Source organism: Adiantum capillus-veneris, chromosome 25, assembly GCF_014529385.1.
Source record: "Adiantum capillus-veneris isolate H3 chromosome 25, ASM1452938v2, whole genome shotgun sequence".
NCBI classification, from domain to species: Eukaryota; Viridiplantae; Streptophyta; class Polypodiopsida; order Polypodiales; family Pteridaceae; genus Adiantum; species Adiantum capillus-veneris.
In genome coordinates, this window is record NC_140955.1 from 133,568,953 (window position 1) to 133,596,167 (window position 27,215).

The window sequence follows — 27,215 nt, forward strand, 5'->3', positions numbered from 1 at the left end:
CACAAACTCTGCGCTCGTATTTGCATGAGCAACCTCTTTTAAAATCCAGAATTTTTCAATACCTCCGAATCTAGGAAAAAAAGACTACAAAGTTTTTAGCAAGAAAAATCAAAAACCAAATTTGGAACTTGATTTGATAAATTCCACTCATATGTGGTGAAGGCTACATGTGCTCTAAAGAATATTGCAAGTACTAAATTCAATCAAAGGGCACATCTTAATTTTTCATCTTCTTGAGATACATCAACACAAAAGCATGGGCGTGGGAAAGGACCAATGCTCGAGTAAGAGCTAGGTATAGTGTAATCAGACCTGTAAATTTTGAAGTTTGCTTCTAAATTTTAAATTAGAAGGCAAGAGATCCTACAAACTTTGGAGAAAATTAATAATGTATTTAGTGTCTAATAGCACTATTGTTTTTCCACTTGCATACATATCTTCAGGTCCATAATATATTGGAAGGGAACATTGGTTATAAGAGGAGATGGAGATGTGACAATTGACAAGTGCATAAGCAATTTTTGGTGTGACAACCAATGTCTTGTGCTTCCTCTACTTTGCAAGCTATGGGATCAGCTATCTCGATTTCACAAATGTAATGCTCACTTGTCTCCGCTCATTCCATTTGATTTATAAAGCCAAACAAAATAGTATCGTGAGACATTTTCCCATGAAAAACCTTCATTGGGTAGAATCTTTTAACTCCTCCACAAGGAGATGAGCATCTTGTTTTTTTTGGAGGTCCTTCAAATATCAAAAGAGGCCTGACTTTCTGATCAGTCATACAAGTCAATTCCTATCTTCTTTTACCATGGAAAGTGCTGAGGGTGAGGCAACAATCTTTTGAATCCCCAATCAGAACTTGAAGCAACACTCGAGCATTATAATCTTGTAGAAGGAAATGTAAGGGAGATGTAAACTACAATACATCACTCATTGAATGTTTTATTGCCAAAAAAAAAAAAGCAAAAAAAAGGCTATGCCAGAGAGAATACTTATCAAATACCACCGCACCACCATTCACTATTAGTTCATACCTCTAAAATATCTCCCACTAGCTTCCACAAAGAGAAATAGGAAGGGGAGAGAGAGAGAGAGAGAGAGAGAGAGAGAGAGAGAGAGAGAGAGAGAGAGAGATGATGGGCCCACTCCTAGATAGTTTCCAGTCTTGTCACAGGCCACATTCGGTGGCATTACTCCCCACTGAAAGTGGTTCATCCTGCACTCCTCTCATATCCCACTTTGAGGAGTCGTCTTTAGTGAATTCTTCCATATCCACCTTCAGTTTTTTCAACCTTGTACATCCTACAAGGTAGGCTATTTCTAGCATCTCCAAGGTCCTTTTGTATTCAAATGTATAGAGATGATCTTTCCACCAAAGAGAGAGAGTCTAAAATGTCTCCTTCCAGACTTGGTTGCTGGACTACATATATTCTTCTCTCATATTTTTTTCAAAATCCTTGCCCACCTGCTAGCTCCACAAATATATTACATGTCAGATAGTGCAAGGCCATCCCAAAGGAGAAGAAAACACTAAGGGAAAGGTAAACACGCATTGCGTGCACACTAGACACTCCTGTTATATGGAGAGCACGAAGACTTCCAACTTTCCTACACCATCACCCTTCACCTCTGCATATAAGATGCTTTGAAAAGGTCCTTAAAGTATAAATGCCTACTACTAGTTCATACCTCTAATGTTGTCGCTTGCTTTAGTATACGGATTTCAACTCATTCCCCTTGGATCATTTCATATAATCAAATCTCATGGTAGGCAGTTGGTATAGGACTGTCATAAGAATTGAGAGTACAAGATTCTTAAGTTCCAAGACAACCCAGAGCCAGTTAAATAAAATGTCTGAGCAAGACCAACAACTTCACTGGAAATTGAGAGAGAGAGAGAGAGAGAGAGAGAGATCTTTTAACATCTAATAAAGGCCGAAGTCAGCCAATGAGGCAAATCAAATATACATGTTGGTGTCCTCCATCTATGGGAAAAGGACAGTTATATGGTGAATATCGATGTATGCTTAATCAAGATTCCATAAATTACAAAGGGGATACAAAAGTAGTTACAAGGTCACGCTATTACTGTGCAAAGGACCACAACTTCTTCAAGCCTATTCGATAACCACACCGACCGTTTTTTAAGCTTTTTTTGCCCATGGCCACCTCCAAGTTAACTGTTTAGCAGGTTTTGTGGAAGATGAACTGTCCACGGCCTCACCATTGTCTTGCTCTGCAAACCCAAAGCGAAATAAGAGAACAAGATTTAAAAAAAGAAAATGTCCATAAGCACACACAAGCAGCAAGGCCAAAATGCAATGTAGACATCAACTTGGTTGCAATAGAAATTTGTACGCATGTGATCCCAACTTAAATGAGGGGGAGCCATCAGTTTATAAAAGCAGTTGACTTTGAGGACTCGTAAAAGCAAGAGGCCAAAGTCCTATAAACAAAAGCCTTGGATAAGAGTCATTCTCTGTCATGGCAGTTGCAGAGTCTAGACGAGCACTCCTCCCAGCAGTTGTACAGAGATTCTGCCTTACATCACGTTAACCCTGTGTATAAGATTGTCATGACAGCAGCTTTAAACAAACCTGACTCATTATTCTCTAACATCGTTCCTCGACTCTTGCTAAATCCCGGTAAATATTTCTTTGCTTGCTTTTTCCAAGTTTCATCAAATTCCTTCTTCTCCTCTACAGACATCGAAAAACACCAGGATAAAGAGCACATTATTGTCAGCACCCAGTCATTCACCCATTTATTCTAGAGCAGAAACGAACCTTCAGTAAGATTATGCAACGTCTCTACATAATCCTCCTTGCCAGTAGCGCTCTTCTTGCATGCGACAGCATGCCCCTAACCATGTAAAGCATGATACAAAGTGAATTGAGGACTCCATGAAACTCAAAATGTAGCTGGGACAGCAATTCCACCATATTTACTCCGTCACACAAAAAAGTACCTTGTTACGAAGACCACGGTGTATTTCACTCGCCTCATGACCATTGAGAGAATCTTTCTCCTCTCGAATTTCCTCAAAAAGCTGCAAAAACAAATAATTAGAAGAATCGAAAGAACCACAGACAGCCATGCACAAAGTCCAGGTAAAAACATTACCCCATCACCACCAGCACGCCGCATGGCCGATGACTTGTAATAAGTGCCCTGAGGTCCTCCATATGTCACAGATGAGAAAGAAAAACTCTGAGTGAAACTCTTCAACCCATCTCCGACTGCAGTAAGCCATAAGGAAATAAAGTTTGCATGTATATTGAGAATAGTACACAATCTCCTTGGAAGCTTTCGAATGAAGATACCCGAATTGTCCCGTTGCACAGCGATGTCATCAGGATGTTCTACGATGGGCTCTCGATGAGATCTTGGTCTGGCAGCCTTGGCAACCTCATGGTCATCCGCTAGCTCTTCAATAACCACCCCTCTAGAACCCTGTTTCTGGTGGCAGATTGACCCCAAAGGTTAATACAAAGAGCAATTGGCAGAGATGCAAGCTTAAATTGTGAATATGTTAGGGAAAGAATAACAGCCTTCTCAAATGCTACCTCCTGCAGTCGCCTATCAAAATGTCTTTGTGACTGTCTGTGTTGAACAGGTTCAAAAAATTCACCCATGGAAGGAAACATGTTCCCAAATGGCCAAGTGAAAAAGGGATCATCAAAAGGATCTTTCTCGAGGAAATCTGAAAAGAAACCGTTTCTGCTCCTGAAACCATGACCTATGATGGGAAAAGGTGAATCTGAGAAGTCATCAATACGTCGAATGCCTCTGGAGTCCGACATTCTCTGGGCTGCAAACTGCAAATTGTTTCGCGTCACTATATAGAGAGCCACTGAATATTAGGAATTGCAAAAGCTACTTTAACATAACAGAGAATGAGCATGCTATTATCTTTGCAAGATAATGATGACATGCAGATGCAGACCTGGTACTTGCATGCTATGAAGCAGGTAAGCCAGTAAAAGGTGCACATTTGCAGAGTATAGAACATATAAATATAGGCAGAGAGAGACAAAGGAGTAGCTCTCAAGCAAATGCCCTGTTTACATCTACAAAACATGAGGAAACTATAGATGCAAATTCAGCTGCATTCTTCATTTTGTACACAGGAAGCTGATCTATTGCATAAGCACTAAGCATTTATAAAGAGACCAATTTAAAAATTATGTCCCAAAACCATGACGAATTGGGCTTCTCTCTCCCTTTTTACACTTCAAGAAAAAGGAGCACTAAATCCCCATCAAGTGTGAAAATTGCAAGGAGCGCTAACGTTTCCTAAGGGAGACCCCATGGTTGCCCGACCATTAGAAAAGGCTCTAATCCAAGTGGCTCGTCAAAATCCAATACCCAACTTGTTAAGTTTATACCTCTCTCCGGCTTCATCTAGGGTTATGTACAGACTAGTGTGCACCTGGGCTTGCCACCCTTGCATAGCATGTAGGCTGCATGTTGTCTGGCTGGACCTCTTTTGGTCCTATGTCCCATTTTGTTGGACACTCCATTTTAAAGAGTTTTTTCTTGCTTTATTTTGAGGTCATGGGGGCTGATTAGTGGCTGGCCGACCTGCCTTTCTGCAGGTATTTATGCAGCCAAGAAGTCCTCATTTCTCAATGTGTTGTATCTCTCTTCTTGATCGAGCGGCGCCACTCACGACGCCCGAGGATGCGAGGATCTTCACATCGTAAACGGGGTCTACAGTCAGGTCCAGCAGAAGTGTTTAAGGATTTATCTCAGATCTAGTACTCCACACAAACACAAGGGACACTTTACTTCACTCGAAAGAACTAAACTGAACTGAATGAGAGAGAGAGAGAGAGAGAGAGAGAGAGAGAGAGAGAAAAAATGAAATGAAATGATATATTAACGTCTTCAAAAGGCCAAAATGACCTATGAGACCATCAGATACAAAGTGGTGAATCTAATACAATGTCTGAAGTACAAGTACAAAAAGTACTGAAAGTAAAAATGAAAACTGAAAATGAAGTGTGAAATGTGAAATCTGAAAATGTAGAATAGGCCCTCAATGACAATCTGGGTGTCGTGCTAGAATGCCTCTGATCCTCTGCTGGAGTCTCCGTCGATGTAGTGTGCTCCTGTGTCTCGGTCGTGGTCGTCTCGATCTCCCGAGCTCAATCGCCCTGTCAATGAGGGTGCCTCTCCTATGAATGCGGGTACAACCCTGTGCTGGTGGTTGGTCTCTTGGCTCCCTCGATCCAAAGAAGTCTGTGATCTGTCTCTGCGACTGTCGTGCTCCATGTCTCCTCAACAAACTATCTCTATGTCGGTGTAGCTCAAGTAGATATAGGCCAAGGCATCTCTGATCCTGATACCTCATGACTCTATCTAGGGGTCCAAAACCCTCCCTGAATAAGCAATGGAAGCGCCCTCGTATCTCATAATACACAGTGCAGTGGCATATGTAGTGTAGCTCTATCTCTGGCTCTCTACCGCATAGTTGACATATCCTAGACTCCGGCGGTATCCCTCTGAATCTAGCTGGTGTGAGGATGTGCGAATCTGACCAATAGCACATCGCAGACAATGAACGTCCAAAGTGAAATGAAATGTTATATTAACGTCTTCAAAAGGCAAAGCGTTACAATGTGGTAAATCTGATACGAAGTCAGAGTAACAAAATGACAAAATGATAAAATAAAAATACTATGGAATCCTAAACTGGTAGGTGTGAACTAAGCAGCTAGCTGGGATAGCTAAATCACAAGTCACAAGAGATCCAGCATCGGTCGCTGGCGTATCTCATCAATCTCCTCCATGGTCAGCAGTCTGACCGGACGTCGTGCATGTCGGGCCAAAGTGATCCGAATCCTCTGATGTAGGCTCCGTCAATGCTATGTAGTCCTCTGCAATCGTGGGCGTCTCGATCTCCCCAGCTCAGTTGCTCAGTCAATCAATGTGCCTCTGGTGTGAGGCGACAAGCTCTGCTGTGGTAGTAGCTCCTCCGGGTGTCCAATGTCTGCTCTAAAGAAGTCTGTGATGTGTCTCTGAGACTAGCTGGCCTCTCCTCTCATCAGGCTCTCTCTGTGTCTGCGCAGCTCAAGCAGAAACAAACCCAGGCATCTCTGATCCTCGTACCTCATGACTTTGGAGAGTGGTCCAAAGCCCTCTCTGAACAAGCTGTGGAAGCGGCCTTGTATCTCGTAGTAGATGGGGTAGTGGCATGTGTAGTGCAACTCTGTCTCAAGCTCCATGTCACACAGGGGGCGTGTCCTGGCCTCTGCTGGTACTCCGCTGTATCTCCCAGTCTCGATCCGCAGCTGGTGTGAAGATGTGTGTATCTGGCCAATAGCACACAGTATCCCATGAGACAAGTGGGTGTCCATGTATCTGGGCCTCGTCACAAAACCGTCCTCCGTAGGCTGGAGAAGATGCTCTCTGTAGAAAGCCATCTTCGTGCCCAGCTCCTGTGCTGGCTGTATCCATGTCCTCCTGGTGTCTAGCTGAGTCAGGTCTTGGCAGATGAGCCTGGTGATCTCGGACTGTGTAAGAGTCAGAGAGGGTGCATTCAATGAGTACTAGAAGGGGAGCAATCTGTCTATGCTGAATCCATGCGCCTGAAACCGTGATGTCATCTCCCCATACCAATATGTTGTATCTCCCTGCATGGCTAACTGTCGAGAGGACTCTGGTGCAAGGGGGGCGTATGCAGTGTATGAAGGGGACAGATCTGGTGAGCGCCTCAACCACTAGTGGGGGAACAGCTAGCTCTGCTCGGATAATGGCACGTGGTACTGAAGCCTTGGCTCTAATGAGCAACGAGATCATAGAGACCAGAGGCTTCTCCATGTCCCCCCATCCATCAGTGCGACGTATCCTCCCGTGATGATCCAATAAAAGCCCCCATATCTCAGCTCCATAGAGCAATGCAGAAGCCACCAAAGTGTCAAAGAGCCAAAGCTTCATCCGAGGCTCCTGAAACTGAACCTGTGAACACATCCTCTCCAATCTACCCAATGCCGAATGGGCTCTAGTCAATCTAGTCTCTGCTGCTCTCCTCGATGAAAATGCTGGTTCACTAAAAACCACTCCAAGGTAAGTGTAAGCATCTGTATACTCCACTGTCTCCTGGCTGTATGTGAATGCGGGCGCTGACCTCCTGATCCACTGCGGGGTGGTATTAAATACCATGATCTTGGTTTTACCAAGGTTGACAGACAAACCACTTTCATGGGCAAACCTATGCAAAGCATCCAAGTGAAGTTGCATCCCCTCCGGAGAGTCGGAGATGAACACAATATCATCAGCATATAACAATAGCGGAATCCATGTCCCTGCCAGCAGTGCACCTCTATCACCATCTCTCTCAATGTAGTCAGAAACCTCATCCATATACATACCAAATAGAGTAGGAGAGAGCGGGCAGCCCTGCTTCACCCCAATAGTGGAGTGAACCGATGTAGATAGACCCTCTGAGGTGCGTACATGCCCTACTACTGATCCGTACAATGCCATGATCCCCCAAATGAGCTCTGTGGGTACTCCCATCTCCTGTAATCTGCGCATCAATCTAGCTCTGGGTACGGTGTCAAATGCTTTGCGGAACTCCACAAAGCTACAATAGATCCGTCTCCCATCGGATCTGCCCTCCTCGATGATGGCCCTGAGTGTCAAGATATGGTCAAGAGTAGAAAAACCTCTCCTGAACCCTGCCTGCCCAGCTACACGCATTCCCTCCCTCTCTGCCCATCTACTCAGCTGTTGCTCGAGAATGGATGCGTACAACCGTCCCAATGTGTGTCCAATCATGATAGTCCGATAATTCTCAGGCTCCATAGGGTCTCTGTCACAAACTGCTGACGTGTCAAAGCCCTGAAGAATGGAGCCAACTTGCAGATCCTAGCAGAGGGGCCTAAACCCTAAGAAGAACAAGTAACAAAAGAAGAAGTCCTACCAACTTATGGGGACCCCGTCCGATGGGGCCCCAGTGACATAAAGGAAGTAAAATAAAGCAAGACCAACACACACTCACGCAAAAACTGATGACGTGGCAGCTGTACGGACACTCCGCGTTTTGTGTTGACTGCTGACGTGGCAGTTGTACGGAATTCCGCAAAACGTGTTGGCAGCTTTTTGGCATTGCTTTTGGACCAGAAGCTTTTGAGTTTTGAAGGCTTTTCACTGTAACTGCTTTTCAAGCCAAGGGCATTTAAATATGAGGTTGAGGCTCATTCTCTGGCATGCTTCCTGGAGAAGATGAAGAGTTTGGAGTACCGGCTTGTACTGTGTTGATGCAATATAAAGAAATACCGAAAGGGGCACCAAGGTTTGGGGCCAATACTCTCTGGGGTGGAATTCCACCACTCCGTGTCACGTGTCGTCTCTCTCTCTCTCTCTCTCTCTCTCTCTCTCTCTCTCTCAGTTCAGTTGTTATTGAAGTGCTAAAAGTCTGTTCAGTTTGTTCTTTTCTATTGGCACGTGGTGCCCATCTTGTGGCAATGGTATCAGAGTATCAGGCGTGTGCTTTTCTGAAAGCACACTGGTCCTACAAAAGAGCAGACAGAGCCATGGGAATTTTTACTCGGAATTTTTACTTGAAGTAACTTCGGGTCACGACCCCGGACCTATCAGCCACTCCCACCCTTACTTCATCGCGCATCGGGCGCGATCCCGTCTTCATCGCTCTGTCTTACAAGGCATAAGCTATAAAGAACCCAATACATAGAATTCATGGATTCAAAAGAATATTTGCAGTTTCTGCTCAACGAGCTTCACGACATTCTTTCGCGGCGTCCTCAGCAGATGTAACTAAGTCAGATTTTGTAAATAATTAATTTATTTACGAGAAAAGAATTATCTAATTAGTTGTGTGCACATCAGAATAGATTTAGCAGTTCTGGGGCCTCAGGTGCGCCCAAGTTTGGGCCAGTGTACCTCAGGGAGACTCTAGCAGAGAATACCCTGAAGCCCTAGCAATTGGGAAATCGGGTCTTCAATGAAGGGGTAGATAGTAGCCTCAGATTTCAGGCTGAGAAAATTACACGCGCTAGTGCAAGCACAGGAATGAGATGGGGTCCTTTTCATAATAACCCTAAGGCCTGATTATTTTACAGCCTTAGGATAAGTTAGTTAAAAGTGTTCTTAAATGATTTGCGCTGGACCAAATGGCCGGCCAAGTGCGAACAGGTGATGCCAGAGCATTGCTGGTACGGCAATGCGCTAGGGAGCAGCTATCGTTTTCATTTGTTGTATCTATGTGTGCAGTTGTGCACTTAATTGCACATTTCATTAACTAGCATATGATTTTTAAAGTCAAAAGTTGAATGGTTTTTAAATTTTAAAGTAAGTGTGCCACTTGCCACACTTTCCCATGCAATCTCTTTCTCTCTCTCACTCCCTCTCTTCATGCTAGCGCCCCCTCTTCTGGGAGGCTATAAGAGAGCAGCCCCTCCCCCTCTTGCCAGGTTGGCAGTGCACTACCCCCCCCCCCCAAGTTGACCATCCTCTACGCAGTGAAGCTCTCCATTGAAGCTTGAGAGCAGCACCTTGTGGTGTATGTGGAGCCTCTGAGCACCCATCACCTAGAACAAGGCCTCTCATGGTTGCATGCAGCTTTGGGAGAAGTTTCATCGCGTAAAGTAGTAGAAAACTCTCTTTCTCTCTTGTCTAGCTGCTGCAAATTCCCTGTTTTCAGCCCCTAATCACTTGTATTAGGGTGAATTTCAGCAAAGTCTTATTAGAATCTCATTCCCCACTACCTACTCTACACATACACCAAGTTTGGAGCATTTCCATCGTGAAAAGGACCTCCATTTTGCCATTGGAACGCGCTCAGGTAACAATTTCTGGTTATGTGCAGAAAATTACAGCAAGTGTGTGTATGTGTGTTTTGCATGTTTCTGTGGTTGGTTAATTGCAAGAATGATTACGTCCAAAGTGGCACAGTTAGCGGAAGATAGACCCTCATTCGTGAGAGATTCCGATGAGTTTTGTGGAAGGTAGACTCTCCCCTACGAGAGCTTCCCAAAATCTCGTAGAAGAGGATAGATCCTCTCGGTAGTCAGAGAGCAGTTCTACTACTCTCTCAGTCAGAAGCAGAAAAAGGCCAAGAAAGAATAGAGGACGGGCTTTCGCCCCGTTCCTGTGCTTGTAAAGATTCTCCCTTAGTAATAAAGATATTCTCTTTATGGGGGGGGACCAGCCCATCTTCTGGTCCCCAAAGAAGTGTCAAGCTTTTTCTCTCTCTCTCAAATTCTCTTGAGTATTTGAAGTTCAATTAAAAGTCAGTTTATGCTTCCGTATTTTTGTGACAGTGGTATCAGAGCAAGGTCATCTCTCTCTTCCTTAAGGGATTGACAACTCTTGGCAGACTGCAGAAATGGGAGGACGCGAGATAGAGTTCTCTCTCCTTCAACAGCAGGTGGAAGAGTTGCAAAAAGCTCTCTCCCATCCACAAGTCCAAAAGATTCTCCATACTCTTGAGAAAGGGAAGGAGAAAATGCCGATGGGGTCGGGAAAAAACCCGCATAGCCCAAAGGCGCCAGAACCAAGGAAAGATCCTTTGATTGGAACCTCCCGCATGCACGAGAGGCAAAGGAAACCTCCAAAACGTCATGTGCGGTTTAACCCAAAGGTTGAAGAGCAGGATCCCCCCCTGATTCCCCTCAGTTCTCTTTCATAAAGGATCTGGATGACATAGTTGCTCTGGAAGACATGTTTCTTGACGATCCGTCGCAGCAAGAAGTGCATTCAAGGGAAAGGACTCCTGTCCACAAGGAGTCTAAGCATAGAAAGAAGGAGCACCATAAGAAGAAGCACCACAGGCAGAAAACATTCAAGTCGGGAGATAAAGATGTGAAATTCGACACCTACAATGGACGGCGTGATAATGACAAAGCTTTGGCTTTCATCCGCCAATTCGAAGTTGCATTTGCTGAAGGGAATTTTAAAGAAAGATCCAAGCTTCGCCATGTCAGTATGTATCTGAAAGGCACCGCCAGCAGTTGGTGGTTAACCCTTATCCTGGAAGATCGCAAACCCCAAGATTGGACTGCTTTCAAGGAGGAGTTCTACGCACAGTTCCTTTCTCGAGACTATGAGGAAGAGGTAAAGAAAGAATTGGATCGACTTTCACAGTCAGAGAACGAAACTGTTCCACGCTATGTGGATAGGTTTTGGGACGTTCTCTTGAAAGTCACTCCATTCAAGAAGATTGACGATTTGGAGAAGATACGCAAGTTTGAAGCAGGTTTGCATGAAGCCTTGCAGAAGGCTATGAAGCTTTACCCTCGAGGTAACTTGGAGATACTTATGGAATCAACCCGCATAGCTGATGGAATACATGACAAGGGTACTCCCAGGAAGATGGAGCAAAGCACTTACCATGCCAAGCAGAAGGCTCTCCATGAGCAGCCTACCTCTACTTCTTCTTCTCAAAAGAAGAAAAGAACCGCCTCCGAAGCAGAAGCAAAGCCAAATCAGCCCAAGAAAGGGAGATATCTCTCTCCTGCTGAGTTGCGAACTTATATTAGTGAAGGAAGATGCTTCAAGTGTGGACAAGTTGGTCATATGAAGGGTGACTGTCCTACCAAACCTCCACAACCACCCTCTTCCAATGCAGTTCCAGATGTACAGGGAAATACAACCAAGGATGGAAAAGAAAGAGCTCTTCTTAAAGCATGGGGTAGCATCAACAACCAACGGGCTCTCATTTTGTTTGACCCTGGCAGTACAGACAACTTCATCTCTACCAAGCTAGCTGATGACCTGAACTTACAGCCCAATCGTTTTAGAGTTTCTATTCAAGCACAATCTGCTTTCAAAGGGCAGAACTCAAACTCTACTCCAATCATAGGGAAGTTGAATCTAAAGGTCGACCACTACAAGGATCAAGAGTCTTTCTTACTAGCTTCACTTGAAGGATGCGATGTTATCTTGGGAATGCCTTGGCACTACAAGATGCATCCCATTCCTGACTATATTCAGAAAACCTTATCCTTTGCTCATAAAGGAAAGGAGTATCTTGTACTTGCAGATGCAAGTGATTGGTGTATCCCTATCGCCAATCACATTGCCATCAAGAAAGTAATGAAAAAGTGTGTTTCAGCGTACTTGATTTTTGCAAGAGAGAGAGATGTGTCTGTTTCACAACTTTCTTCCTCTTTAGAGCAAAAAAAGACTTAAGTTATTAGAAAGTTATAAAGATTGTTTTGCAGATGAACTTCCAAATGAACTTCCACCTCCTCGACCTGAGGATCATACAATTGATTTGATCCCAAGAAGTTCTCCTCCAAATCAGTCCCCCTTATCGAGTTAGTCTAATGCAGCAAGAGGAAATTCTCAAGCAGGTTAACGAACTTTTGAAGAAGGGCTTAATAAGGCCTAGTACTTCTCCATATTGTTCACTTGTCTTGCTAGTACAGAAAAAGGATGGCACATTCCGCATGTGCATAGACTATATATCTCTAAACAAGATCACAATCAAGAATCGATTTCCAATCCCTCGGATTGACGACATTCTTGACAAGTTACAAGGAGCAAGTGTCTTTAGTCGTATAGACTTGAAGAGCGGTTATCATCAAATCCGCAGAGCTCCTCAAGATGTGCATAAGACTTCATTTAGAACAACCTTCGGGTTGTATGAATTTCTAGTGATGCCTTTTGGACTCACTAATGCACCAGCTACATTCAACAGAATGATGGATAGAATCTTCCACTCATATAGAAGTTTTACAGGCGTTTTCTTTGATGACGTCTTAATCTTCTCAAAGACGGAAGACGAACAATATAAGCATCTTGCCTAAGTGTTTGAAGAATTACGCAAACACAAATTATTTGTGAATGCTAAGAAGAGTGAGTTCTTTCTAAAAGAAATCCACTATTTGGGCCATATAGTATCTCACAATCAGGTGAGAATGGACCCTGATAAGATTCAAGCAGTTGTAGAATGGCCTACGCCAACTACAGTACATGATGTACGAAGTTTCCTTGGCCTCTGTTCTTATTATCGGCGTTTCATTCGAGCTTTTGCCGCGATAGCAGGTCCCCTCCATGACCTGACAAAGAAGCGGATTCCATTCCATTGGGGGTCTGGACAAAAACAAGCTTTCGAAAAGCTTAAGTATCTACTCAGTCACGGACCTGTTCTCACCGTCCCTGATCTTCGCAAACCTTTCGAGGTATACTGCGATGCATCTGGAGATTGTGTAGGAGCAGTTTTGAACCAAGAGGGTTACATGATAGCCTATGAAAGTCGGCGCCTTAAAGATGCAGAGTTGCATGTTTCCATATACGAGAAAGAGTTAATGGCAGTAATTCATGCTCTTTCCATTTGGAAACACTATCTGTTAGGAGCTGATTTTATTATCACGACAGATCATCAAAGTCTTCGCTACTTTCTCACACAGAGAAAGTTATCAGAAAAGCAGATGAGATGGGCCAACTTTCTTTCAATGTTCCATTTTCAGATTTTGAATGCAGTTGCAGATGCTTTCTCCAGGCGTCCAAAGATCAATGCACTAACAACAATTTATCATGAGGAACTAGAATCTCTCAGCGAGATGTATCCTCAAGATCTAGACTTCGCCACAATTTGGGCAGATCTTCAAGCTGGTCACTCAAGGCCACCTTATTCCATTAGGGATAATACGCTCTATCGTCAACAAGCAATATGCATAGCTCAACCCTTACGACAGAAGGTGATGGATGAAGCACATAATTCTCCTTATGCCGGGCATCGGGGAATTTCTTCCACCACTAGTGCCCTCGAAAGGTATTTCTTTTGGCCAACACTCCGTGCGGACATTCAAAAACATGTACGTGAGTGTTTAGTCTGTCAAAAAGTAAAATATGACAGACATAAAGTTTATGGCAAGCTTCAGCCGCTCCCTGTGCCTAACACGCCATGGGAAAGTATTGCCATGGATTTTATTACGGATCTTCCTAGATCCAAGAATGGCAATGATGCAATTTGGACTATAGTAGACAGATTCAGTAAGCAAGCACATTTTCTTCCAATAAAGAAGACAATCAAAGCTGATCACATGGCTAGAATATTTCTAGCTCAGATTTTTAAACACCATGGCTTGCCAAAGACTATTGTCAGCGATAGAGATCCCCGCATGACTAGTCTATTTTGGCAGGCATTGTTCGAAAACTTGGGAACTAAGCTTGATTTTTCATCAGCTTATCATCCTCAAACAGATGGTCAAAGCGAAATCGCTACTGCCACTGTTTTAGATCTCCTCAAGTGCTATGTTTCGGAACGACAATCCAAATGGGAACAGTACTTACCAATAGTTGAGTTTGCATATAATAATACAATACATTCCTCAACTAGTAAAGCTCCCTTCGAAATTATTTATGGGAAGCAACTCTTACTTCCTATTATGGTGACCACAGAAAACATCTTCGCCGCAGATGAATTTGTGCGCAATATTGATGTTGCCCATCAACAAGTAAAGCAAGCGATTCTTCGTACTCAAGAGCAACATAAGAGAAAAGCAGCCAGGCACAGAAGGAATCTCAATCTTGAAAAAGGACAAAATGTCCTACTTCGGTTTGAGAAAGCTAGATTGAAAAAGCGGGTCGGCAAAGGGAAAGTTGTCAAACTTTCCCATAGATTTTACGGCCCTTTCAAAATTACAGATAAAGTCAATGACGTGACTTTCAAATTGGATTTGCCTTCTAACTGGCGCATCCATAATGATTTTCATGTCAGTCTCCTCCGACCATATGTTGGACCTCCTCCAGTGGCGCCAGTACAAGAAGATCCTCCCGAAGTCGAAGAGACTGAGGAAATCCTTCAACCTGCACAGATAATACACCACTCGGAGAGACCACTCAAGCCGGGGAGTCTACATCGGAAGTATTTAGTCAAGTTCAAGAATTACACTCCTTTAGATGCAAAGTGGATGACTGAGTCTGATCTTAAGGATTACCCAGACATCTTGCACAGGTATGTTGACGCTCTACGGTTGAGGTCAACTGTTTAGAACCAAGAGGGATGTAACTAAGTCAGACTTTGTAAATAATTAATTTATTTACGAGAAAAAAATTATCTAATTAGTTGTGTGCACATCAGAATAGATTTAGCAGTTATGGGGCCTCAGGTGCGCCCAAGTTTGGGCCAGTGCACCTCAGGGAGACCCTAGCAGAGAATACCCTGAAGCCCTAACGATCGGGAAATCGCGTCTTCAATGAAGGGGTAGATAGTAGCCTCAAATTTCAGGCTGAGAAAATTACACGCGCTAGTGCAAGCACGGGAATGAGATGGGGTCCTTTTCATAATAACCCTAAGGCCTGATTATTTTACGGCCTTAGGATAAGTTAGTTAAAAGTATTCTTAAATGATTTGCGCTGGACCAAATGGCCGGACAAGTGCGAACAGGTAATGCCAGAGCATTGCTGGTACTGCAATGCGCTAGGGAGCAGCTATCGTTTTCATTTGTTGTATCTATGTGTGCAGTTGTGCACTTAATTGCACATTTCATTAACTAGCATATGATTTTTAAAGTCAAAAGTTGAATGGTTTTTAAATTTTAAAGTAAGTGTGCCACTTGGCACACTTTCCCATGCAATCTCTTTCTCTCTCTCTCATTCCCTCTCTTCATGCTAGCGCCCCCTCTTCTGGGAGGCTATAAGAGAGCAGCCCCTCCCCCTCTTGCCAGGTTGGCAATGCACTACCCCCCCCCCCAAGTTGACCATCCTCTACGCAGTGAAGCTCTCTATTGAAGCTTGAGAGCAGCACCTTGTGGTGTATGTGGAGCCTCTGAGCACCCATCACCTAGAACAAGGCCTCTCATGGTTGCATGCAGCTTTGGGAGAAGTTTCATCGCGTAAAGTAGTAGAAAACTCTCTTTCTCTCTTGTCTAGCTGCTGCAAATTCCCTGTTTTCAGCCCCTAATCACTTGTATTAGGGTGAATTTCAGCAAAGTCTTATTAGAATCTCATTCCCCACTACCTACTCTACACATACACCAAGTTTGGAGCATTTCCATCGCGAAAAGGACCTCCATTTTGCCATTGGAACGCGCTCAGGTAACAATTTCTGGTTATGTGCAGAAAATTACAGCAAGCGTGTGTATGTGTTTTGCATGTTTCTGTGGTTGGTTAATTGCAAGAATGATTACGTCCAAAGTGGCACAGTTAGCGGAAGATAGACCCTCATTCGTGAGAGCTTCCGATGAGTTTTGTGGAAGGTAGACTCTCCCCTACGAGAGCTTCCCAAAATCTCGTAGAAGAGGATAGATCCTCTCGGTAGTCAGAGAGCAGTTCTACTACTCTCTCAGTCAGAAGCAAAAAAAGGCCAAGAAAGAATAGAGGACGGGCTTTCGCCCCGTTCCTGTGCTTGTAAAGATTCTCCCTTAGTAATAAAGATATTCTCTTTATGGGGGGGGACCAGCCCATCTTCTGGTCCCCAATGAAGTGTCAAACTTTTTCTCTCTCTCAAATTCTCTTGAGTATTTGAAGTTCAATTAAAAGTCAGTTTATGCTTCCGTAATTTTGTGACAGCAGAATCTTTCGATACTGCAAAGTTTTCAACAATTTTTGAACTACATGTTACCCCCTCTGATGCCCCAGGTGGTACCTCCTCCTCCAGCATCAGAAAGTACGAGAGCTTCCAACCGGCAACCTTCTCAGCCGCTTGTTCCGATCGGGGGAGTCTTCAAGAATATGGTGCAGCCATCTGACCCTGATCCAGTGCAACCGCCATTGCCTCCACCTCCACCACCACCACCATCACCAGGCTACAATGGTTGGAGCCCATATGGATACCCTTATTATCCATACCCGGGATATGCGTCTAACCAACCCAAAGATGTCAAAGATGGCAGCACGACAGTCAAATTTTTCACTTTTTCCAGGGTGAAAGATCGCAAGAAAGCATTGCAATTCCTACAGCAATTCGACAACATCTATGCTTTGGGGAACTATACAGAAGAATCCAAGTCTTCACGGGCAGCGGGATTTCTTAAAGATAATGCTATGCAATGGTGGAGTTCAATCGCGACACAACCGCATGCTCCAAGGACCTGGCAAGCTTTCAAGACAGTTTTTGCACGTAGTTAAATGACTTCGATCTTTAAAGTCCTAATTTTGGCAGAGTGGAGCAATTTGAAAATGCTTGCCACCGAAACCATGGACGACTATAACCAAAGGTTTCTCGATGTGTACCTTCCGGTGTCCTTCTTTAAGTTCTTTTCCTTGGAGAACCAGTGCAAGCGCTACACCATTGGACTACCATCACCATTGCAGAAATATTGTCTCTCCAAGCAAGCCTCTACCATGCAAGAGCTTATGGACCATGCCGTGGTCGGCTACAAGCTCATGAAAGAGTTTACCACAGAAGAACCTCCGGCCACTAACCAGAACTCCCGGCAACAACGAACAAATTCTCGGGAATCCCGTGAAAACCAACCTCAACGGCCTCGTTTGACACAATGTCAACGAGACGCCTTGTTACAAGAAGGCCGATGCTTCGAATGTTTCCAAACAAGGCATACATTCAATACATGTCCTGAGCGAGCCTCGACGTCCTCAGTGCAACCTTCTGCTCCCACGTCAGACAGATCCTCGGGGCCACCTCCGGCCAAGAAGGCTAGACTTGCTATTGGACTATTACTCGATATTTATGGTATACACCTCGAGAGTTTTAATGAATTATGCAAAGCTTATGGAAAAGCCAACGGCTTGAAAGCCCTTATTTTCTTTGACCCCGGAGCTATGGAGAACTTCATCCATCCAAAATTCTTGAAGCAGACGCACTTTGATTATGATGCAGAGGGTGGAGAAATTGAAGCTGAGCTAGCCACGGGGCAAACTCAAAAAATGGTACCGCTCATTGATGCATTTCTAGTGACTATACAAGCTTATCATGGAAAAGCCGATTTCCACATTATGAAGTTGGGCAATTTGCGACGTTCTCTTGGGCATGCCCTGGCACGACAAGAATGATGCAACTCTCTAGGTCCGGAACCGAACCATCACCGTGATGCAGAAGGACAAGCCAGTTGTCCTCAAAGTTCGATTGTCCGAACAAAGCCCTGAATGACCTCTCTAGTTTTTTTCTAGTTGGATACTTTTAAACATTGTTTGAGAAAGTATTGTTTGAAATGGATGCTATCTGTTTTAAACCTGTCTTGGTGCCGATTCGAATTGTTTGACTCTGGTCTTAAATACTGGTTTCAATGATTGGTGATTTTACTCCCGGGTGGAGAAGTGAGAAATACTGTTTTGGTATTGTTCGGCACTTGGAACGACGCAGGCCGATGCCTGGGGAGCGTTCTGTTGTATGCTAGAAAACCTCCGAACGACGCAGGCCCATGCCTGGGGAGCGTTTGGTTGTATGCTTGAACCTCCAAGCGGCGCAGACTACGGTCTAGGGAGCGTTTGGTTGTACAGTTCTCTGAGCTCATGGCCCGGACCTTTTAGGTTATTTGCAGGGGGAGTGACGAGGTAGTCGTTGAGTAGCTTCATACCGCAGACCGTTTGTCTCGGGGGAGTGCTCAGCGGTGCTGTTTGTTGTGTCTTATAACATGCATATGTAAGCATTTGTGTTGCATTGTGATGTGCCAACTATTGAATATTCCTAACTGCATGAGATTACCTGGGTATGTAATTTTAGAGCATCAAGACACCCGTGGAAGATCAATGCGGTCTGGGTGTGATGGCTAATTTTACTATGCCAGCATATCAACAGTTCCGATCTGGACGAAAGGAGAACCCAACTCCTTGATCAAAAGAGCCGAAAGGAGAAGCTAACTCTTTAGCAAAAAGAGCAAACTGATTGTCCCTCGGAATGACCCTCGGAAATTTTTTGAGCTAACTTGCTATAATCGCGGACGATTACTTTCTTTCAAGAAGGGGGGATGTCACAAACTACTGACGTGTCAAAGCCCTGAAGAATGGAGCCAACTTGCAGATCCTGGCCGAGGGGCCTAAACCCTACGAACTTATGGGGACCCCGTCCGATGGGGCCCTAGTGACATAAAGGAAGTAAAATAAAGCAAGACCCACACACACACTCACGCACAAACTGAGGACATGGCAGCAGTACGGACGCTCCGCGTTTTGCACTGATTGCTGACGTGGCAGTTGTACGGAATTCCGCAAAACGCACTAGCAACTTTTTGGCATCGCTTTTGGACTAGAAGCTTTTGAGTTTTGAAGGCTTTTCACTGTAACTGCTTTTCAAGCTAAGTGCCTTTAAATAAGAGGTTAGGGCTCTTTCTCTGGCATGCTTCCTGGAGAAGTTTGGAGTACCGACTTGTAGTGTGTTGATACAATATAAAGAAATACCGAAAGGGGCACCAAGGTTTGGGGCCAATACTCTCTGGGGTGGAATTCCACCACTCCGTGTGCGTGTCGTCTCTCTCTCTCTCTCTCTCTCTCTCTCTCTCTCTCTCTCTCTCTCTCTCTCTCTCTCTCTCTCTCTCTCTCTCTCTCAGTTCAGTTGTTATTGAAGTGCTAAAAGTCTGTTCAGTCTGATCTTTTCTATTGGCACGTGGTGCCCGTCTTGTGGCAATGGTATCAGAGCATCAGGCGTGTGCTTTTCTGCAAGCACACCGGTCCTACAAAAGAGCAGACAGAGCTATGGGAATTTTTACTCGGAATTTTTACTTGAAGTAGCTTCAAGTCACGACCCCGGACCTATCAGCCACTCCCACCCTTACTTCATCGCCAATCAGGCACGCTCCCGTCTTCATCGCTCTGTCTTACCCTCGGCTTGTACTATCTGGAGTACCGGCTTGTACTGTAACTGCTTTTCAAGCCAAGGGCCTTTAAATATGAGGTTAGGGCTCATTCTCTGGCATGCTTCCTGGAGAAGGTGAAGTGTCTGGAGTACCGGCTTGTACTGTATTGATGCAATATAAAGAAATACCAAAAGGGGTGCCAAGGTTTGGGGCCAATACTCTCTGGGGTGGAATTCCCCCACTTCGTGTCGCGTGTCGTCTCTCTCTCTCTCAATTCACTTGTCATTGAAGTGCTAAAAGTCTGTTCAGTCTGTTCATTTCTATTGGCACGTGGTGCTTGTCTTGTGGCAGTATCGTACTTGAAGATAGGTACGATCGTAGATAGGCTCTAAGTATCAAGCAATCCCTCACACATGGCACGGTTAAACATAACTGCTAGAAGCTCTGCTAGTAGATTTCTGGCATGCATGAAATGCTCAACCACTAAGCCATCATGATCATATGCTCTCCCAGTCCTCATCCTGTCAATGGCCTTGTCACAAAGTGATGACATGGCTGCTCCTAATTGCCGGACTGCTGAAACCCTAATTTGCAAAAACCCTAACCCTAAAATCTGAAACCCTAACCCTAACCCTAATTTTGCCCTAATCCTAAATGGCTGCAGGCTGCATTGCTGACGTGGCAGGCAGCACGAAAAAACAGCTGGAAAATGCGCAGACATGATGATGTGGCACCGTACGGCAGATTTCAGAAAAAGCGGCGTGTTTCACACTGGACTGTACGGCAGAATTTGCGCTAAGAAAAGCTACGCAATTTTTGGGCAGCTTTTGAACTTTGCTTTAATTTTTCAAGCAAGGCTTATGAGACAAATTGCTTTATTTTTAAAAAAAGGATGGCAGCTTTTGGGGCTCTGCTTTTGGAAAACAAATAAATAAGTGGTTTGGGTGCCCACTCTGCAGAGCATCTGGACGCAGAGTCTGAGAGTGAGACCCAACCACTATTGTACTTTGAACTCAGATTAATACAAAAAGAAATACCGAAAGGGGCGCCATTCTTTGGGGCCAATATCTCTAGGCACGGAACTCCGTCGGGCCAGTGTAAATCAATTGTGAACTGTGAACTGTTTTGAAGTGGTTATTTGGTGCTGTCGCGGTCGATTCTTGACTTGGAGTGTCCAAGTCTGTTACAGATCACAATCGCGCCGGGAGACGTCTACAAGACAGCTTTTCGAACGACTTTTGGGTTATTCGAGTTTTTGGTGATGCCTTTTGGCTTAACCAATGCTCCGTACTGTTGTCGCCGGGAATCTGCAAATGCAAAAACGCTGGCTGATCTGGGTTCTTGATGCAAAACGCTAGCCTCTCTGCTGTGTAGCAAAAACGCTAGGCCTTGTTGGGGATTCCTGCTGAGAAGGTGCCTGTTGAGCGGTGCTCCTGCTGCCTCTTCTGCCAATTAGTGCTAGTCTAGGTTTGCTTATATACAAACTTACTAAATTTGCCCTACCTACTTTCCAACAAGTCACTTAAACATAATAAGTGAAAAATGTAAAAAATAGGGAAAATAGGCTAAATGCACTGGAAAATTCCCCTAAAGGATTCTGATGGATTCTGATGGGAATGCTTATGGTCATGTTGTGTGCAACCAGAGGATATGCATCTACACTAAGTGTCTGGACATGCACGGTCTGCGAACAGACTCACAAAAGTGCCAGATCGCTTCTAAATCTAGACTGATTGGACTGACGGAACCCTTGTTATGCTGTAGCTTGTCCACGGACACATAGGGTTGGATGTGTCACGTGACATGCCAAGCTTGATACCAATTAATGGCATCACCCACTAGATACATGGCAACAGTCGAAACTTTATTGTTGCTCGTTTTCTTGTTAGTCTTTATGCAACCAAAAATGAATCACAGGAGCATATATCTTACCATCATACTTATTGAACGTCAACTTCTCAGTGACTGGATTGTTGGAGTCGTAGTCTCTACCTGTGCTACGTGATGACTCGCCAGTCTCCTTGAATGGCTCGCTCTTCGTGAAGAGTACCTGTAGAACCAACTCCTGCATGCGTTGGTCCCTCTGCGCCTCTCGCTCTAACTCCATAGCCGCTCACTTTTCTTCGGCCGCTATGGATTGAGCCTCGCCTACTTGCTCGTGCTCGAGCTCCATAGTTGCCCTTTTGTCTTCATCCGCTATGCGCTGAGCTTTGCGTGCTTGCTTACGCTCAAGCTCCATATATGCCCTTCTTTCTTCACAATCTCTATCCATGGCGACACGATGAGCCCCTTGTTGTAGTATCATCTCCATCATCAACTTGACAAAAGTCTCCATAGGCCTTGGTGCAATCTGTGGCATAGATGGAGATGGGGGAGGATCGGGGAACAATCCTCCTGGTGTAGAAACTTCGTCTCCTCCACTCCACTCTCATCACCTTCACGCAAAGTTTCCATTCCGCTTCAGGTGATGACCATGCACTAAGTTCTTGGGTACTTGGGGTACTTGGGTTCTTGGGGTACTTGGGTTCTTGGCTTGCAATCTGCGTTTAAGAACGCTTTTCTCTTACCCGAGCTCAACTCCTTCCTGCGGGAGCACCCCTTGGCGGCCTTGCGCTCACACCAAGGTTGCTTTTTCCCACCTCACGTCGATTGGCTTGCCACTAAGTGCAAGGTTCGCTCTCAATTAGTGGAAAAGAGGAATGAGCGGAGTCTGGACAAGCCCTTCTTTTCTGTTTACCTGTCGCTCTTCAGAACACAGATTAGGAATCGAACGCCCAAGTGGTCCTGGGTTACCTGCGATCGCAACAAGTAAAAAAACTTGTGATTCTTTATGCTTCTTTCCTTGAGTGATGATACCAAACACTGCCAAAGACCTCTAATACCAATATGTGCAACGGAAGTGAATGATGGTGCAAGCTCAGGATGAGTGATTAGTGGGTGCTCAAGGTTCCTTTTACCGAAGGGAAGGGGGAGCCTTCCTTGACTTAATGAGAGATTGTGCAATGACCAGAACAAGAGAGTGGAAAACTGGGAGAGTGATGTGAGTGGTAGAGAGAGAGAGAGAGAGAGAAGATACGACACCAGATGGGGTCCCAAACCCCCTTCCAAAGGCCCCTATTTTCTTTAGATTGCACAAAGTCTGGTACAATGGTTCTAAATGATGTGATGCTTGACGACAATGATGATGTCGACAATGATGGCGACGAGGTTGAGGCTAATGGCATGCTAATGGAATCTTGCAAGGGTTTCCAGAATTAGGGTTTCAGCAATTAGGGTTTCTGGCAGAAATTAGGGTTAGGGTTTTCTGCACTCGGCCAACCACGTCATCACTTTGTGACACTTCTTTTGTTGCTTGTTCTTCTTAGGGTTTAGGCCCCTCGGTCGGCATCTGTAAGTTGGCTCCATTCTTTAGGCTTTGACATGTCAGCAGTTTGTTACATCTCCCTTTCTTGAAAGAGAGTAATCGTCCGCGATTACAACATATCTGCAAAACAACTCAAGTTAGCTCAAAAATTTCCAAGGGACATTCCGAGGGACAATCAATTTGCTCTTTTTATTAAGGAGTTAGCTTCTCCTTTCTACTCTTTTGATCAAGGAGTTAGCTGCTCCTATCGGCTGTTTTGATCAAGGAGTTAGCTTCTCCTTTCGTCCAGATCGGAACTCTTGATATTCCGGCGTAGTAAAATTAGCAATCACACCCAGACCGTACCAATCTTCCTCGATGCACTAAAATTACATACCCAGGCAATCTCATCCAATGAGGAATATTCAGTGGTTGGCACATCACAATGCAACACAAATGCTCACATGTGCATGTTACAAGACATAGAAACATAAAGCCGCCGATGAACACTCCTCCCGCATAACCTAACAAGGTCCGGGCCGGGAGATATTCAACGACTCCCTCATCACTCCTCCCGCATAACCTAAAAAGGTCCGGGCCGGGAGATATAGAGGCCTTTTACAACCAAACGCCCCCCAGACCGCAGCCTGCGTCGTTTGGAGGTGCTGAGAGTAGCCACTGCTCAGACTTTTTAATACTCCTTCCGCATAACCATCCAGGTCCAGGCCGGGAGTCACAACAACAATTATTTTACAAGCATACAACCAAACGCTCCCCAGGCATCGGCCTGCGTCGTTTGGAGGTTTTCAAACATACAACGAAACGCTCCCCAGGCATCAGCCTACGTCGTTCCGAGGTTCAAACAATACCAAAACAGTATTTCTCACTTCTCCACCCGGGAGTAAAATCACCAATCATTGAAACCAGTATCAAACCAGAGTCAAACAATTCAAATCGGCACCAAAACAGGTTCAAAACAGATACCATCCATTTCAAACAAATTCCAAACAGGATCACCAAACAAGATCAAGCAAAACTCAAACTTCAAAAGCAATCTCGACATTAGTCAAGCTCGAAAAGTCGACTGACTTTCCATCTTGAAACCTGCACCAAAAATTAGGGTTAGGTTCCTTCCATGAGGTCGTAGCCGAGCACGGCATGGTCCATCAGCTCTTGGACAGACAGTGTTTCTTTGGCGGCGATGATAGTCCCAAGAGATAGCAATCACACTAAACCTCCAAGGTCATCTGCTCGTGAAGAGACATCTACTGGGAGATGTCGAGAAACTTCAAGTTATAATCTGCTAGGGTTTCCATGGCAAGCATTTCAGGATACCGTACTCTGCCAGAAGTTGCACTCCGAAGGAAGATATCAGAAAACATATAACTTCGGGCAATTTTTTTTTTTTCCTTGAAAGCTTGCCAAGTACTTGGAGTATGCTGCTTGGTAGCTGTAGACATCAACATCTGCATGGCACTGCTTCTGAGAAAAACAGTGACTTGAAACAAATCCGGATCCTTCTCTTGCAAGGGATCTTAATTGGCTTATGCCCAGTAAGACACTGCAGTGAAGACGAGAGCGCGCCTGATGCGCGATGAAGTAAGGGTGGGAGTGGCTGATAAGTCCGGGTTGGAGGGCCAAGATACCTCGCATAAAAATCCAATAGCTCTGTCTGCTCTTTTGTAGGACCGGTATGCTTTCAGAAAAGCACACGCCTGATGCTCTGATACCACTGTCACAAGGCAGGCACCACGTGCCAATAGAAAAGAACAGACTGAACAAACTTTTAGCACGTCAATAACAACTGAACTGAAAGAGAGAGACGACACGTGACACGGAGTGGCGGAATTCCACCCCAGAGAGTATTGGCCCCAAATCTTGGCGCCCCTTTCGGTATTTCTTTATATTGCATCATCAAAGTACAAGCCGGTACTCCAAACTCTGCACCTTCTCCAAGAAGCATGCCAGAGAATGAGCCCTAGCCTCATATTTAAAGGCCCTTGGCCTAAAAAGCAGTTTACATGAAAAGCTTTCAAAATCAAAAGCTTCTGGTCCAAAAAGCAGTTTACATGAAAAGTTTTCAAACTCAAAAGTTTCTAGCCAAAAAGCAATGCCAAAAGCTACCAGCGCAATTTACGGAAATCTGTACAGCCTACCACGTCATCATGTCAGCGCAATTTTCGGAATTTGTCTACTACCTTAGGGTTAGGGTTAGGGTTTCTGGCAAAAATTAGGGTTTGCAGATTTTTAGGGTTAGGGTTTTCAGAATTAAGGTTTGCAGGTTTTAGGGTTAGGGTTTCCAGCATTAGGGTTTCAGCAGTTAGGGTTTCCAAAATTAGGGTTTCTGGCAAAAATTAGGGTTAGGGTTTTCTACACTCGGCCAACCACGTCATCACTTTGTGACACTTCTTCTGTTGCTTGTTCTTCTTAGGGTTTAGGCCCCTCGGTCGGCATCTGTAAGTTGGCTCCATTCTTTAGGCTTTGACACGTCAGCAGTTTGTTACACTATGATCCTGTACCTATGCTCGCTAATGATAACGATGATGATCATGTTGATGACAAAGAAGAAGATGAAGTTGAACCGGAAGTCCAAGTCTTTGACCCATGTGGCTATCATGATTGGATTTTTCCTTCTAAGGCTACCATGCCACAACCTCGTCAAACCAAGAATTCACAAAAGCGCCAGTCATCACTAGAGCTTGAAATCCAAGTTCGTGCAATTCATGCAGCGATATTCCATTTCTTTCCATTGAGGGGTAGAAGTGGTGATGAGCAATGTCAAGAAATGAAGATATATGCCGCAAGTCTTCAAGACCTATGCGCAACAGTCGAAGCTGATCGAAGAATGACAACAAACATGTTGCGACTTGGATCATCCTCATTAACGCTATGCTTGACACAGGATGATGTCACTCTTGCAACTTAATTCATAGGATCTCATGAACCCTCGATAGCCTCTACATCGACTTCGCATCTTTCCTAATTATGCATTGCACGGTCTTCAGACAACTAGCACGTGTATTCTCTAGTCGCACTTAGGCACATGCACATCTCTCTCTCTTGAACCGCAATTGGTCTCGAGGAGGGATGTTGTAAGGCAATACCAATTGCTACTGTCCGCCACCCATGAACGAACAGGCACATACAATTATTTATAATGCATTCAAACAATAATCAACGAGCAGTTGCGTCTCTGTATGTCTGCGCGTTTCTGTGTGTGTGTGCGGGAACGAGTGCGTCTAATCTGTGAGGGAGGCGATGAAGCATGGTTAAATGCTTTTCTACACCTCTAGCTTCGGCTTTGACATCGAGTTTCAGTTTTCAGCTCTAGCTCTATTAATTTTACCTTTTGGGAGGAGATAACACAGTCGTATATTAATCTGTCTCATAGGTGGAGTGTGGCCTGTCGGAGCAATATTTTCTCTCTCTCTCTCTCTCTCTCTCTCTCTCTCTCTCTCTCTCTCTCTCTCGTGACTGGTTCACCCTCCAAAATACTGCTATAGCGCTTCTATGACTTATCAATACGATATTGAAATGCACAACAAACACACACCTATGAAAAGCGAAGGAACAATGGCGACGGGAAGGTACCTGATGCACTCTCTGAGCTTAACGAGAAGAATTGCAGGAAAGGGCACTAGTGAATTGCACCCATGCACAGGGTCAATGCCTTGCGAGAGATGGCAACCCTCAGAACTTTCCAGAGAGGCTCTATGCAATTTTCATTTTCATTTCTTTTCGTTTTAATTGTTTTGCCTGTTACGCAATCCTCAAAGGGTACGCACATGTAAGGCTAGAGGGGAGAGAGAGTGAGCCCCCTTGAATTTCGGGCCCTGCCGCTGAACTCATCTTGCGCACATACAATCTTAGTAGCGAAGGTGGGTCGTTAGTAAATTTGACACAGAGCTAGAATTTCGTAGACGCAGCGGCAAACTACGTAACAAATCCTATTCTCACGCTGTTAGCCGCTGCGGGTGGAATCTGCTATCCACGTCAGATTATTTGCCGCTGCGGCGTTTTCACAATTGCATGTGCGCACCCTTTCACAAAAGAACACCTTTCACGACCACTAAAACAAGTGGCCGTCATTACGAGCCAACAACGACAGCGTCTGCACATATAGATTAGCGCGCATAGAGAGAGAGAGAGAGAGAGAGACATAAGTTCTATGGCTTTTTGCTTCCAGATCCCTCTATTCA

At 44.7% G+C, this 27,215-nt stretch overlaps 1 protein-coding gene across 2 annotated transcripts; it reads right to left on the bottom strand.

The window, feature by feature from the left end:
- Positions 1-1,907: 1,907 nt before the first annotated feature.
- Positions 1,908-26,747, bottom strand: LOC147425677 (uncharacterized). 2 transcript variants are annotated; one of them, XM_086500272.1, is made up of 8 exons: positions 26,608-26,747; positions 3,570-3,821; positions 3,327-3,462; positions 3,127-3,242; positions 2,972-3,052; positions 2,790-2,865; positions 2,601-2,702; positions 1,908-2,239 (listed from the first exon to the last, which is right to left on the bottom strand). In XM_086500272.1, exons 2-8 carry the CDS (start codon positions 3,804-3,806, stop codon positions 2,148-2,150), a joined length of 840 nt encoding a protein of 279 aa, XP_086356398.1. In that variant the 5' UTR covers positions 3,807-3,821; positions 26,608-26,747; the 3' UTR covers positions 1,908-2,147. The 2 variants fall into 2 exon arrangements, with proteins under 2 accessions (XP_086356398.1, XP_086356399.1); XM_086500273.1 differs by having other exon boundaries at positions 3,570-3,841.
- Between the last annotated feature and the right edge of the window lie 468 nt (positions 26,748-27,215).

Coding starts and splice junctions, on each gene's coding strand:
- LOC147425677 (XM_086500272.1), bottom strand. CDS start 3,806: ATGTCGGACTCCAGAGGCATTCGACGTATTGATGACTTCTCAGATTCA. Junction 3,463..3,569: donor TTGATAGGCGACTGCAGGAG/GTAGCATTTGAG, acceptor ATCTGCCACCAG/AAACAGGGTTCTAGAGGGGT. Junction 2,866..2,971: donor ACCGTGGTCTTCGTAACAAG/GTACTTTTTTGT, acceptor TTACATGGTTAG/GGGCATGCTGTCGCATGCAA.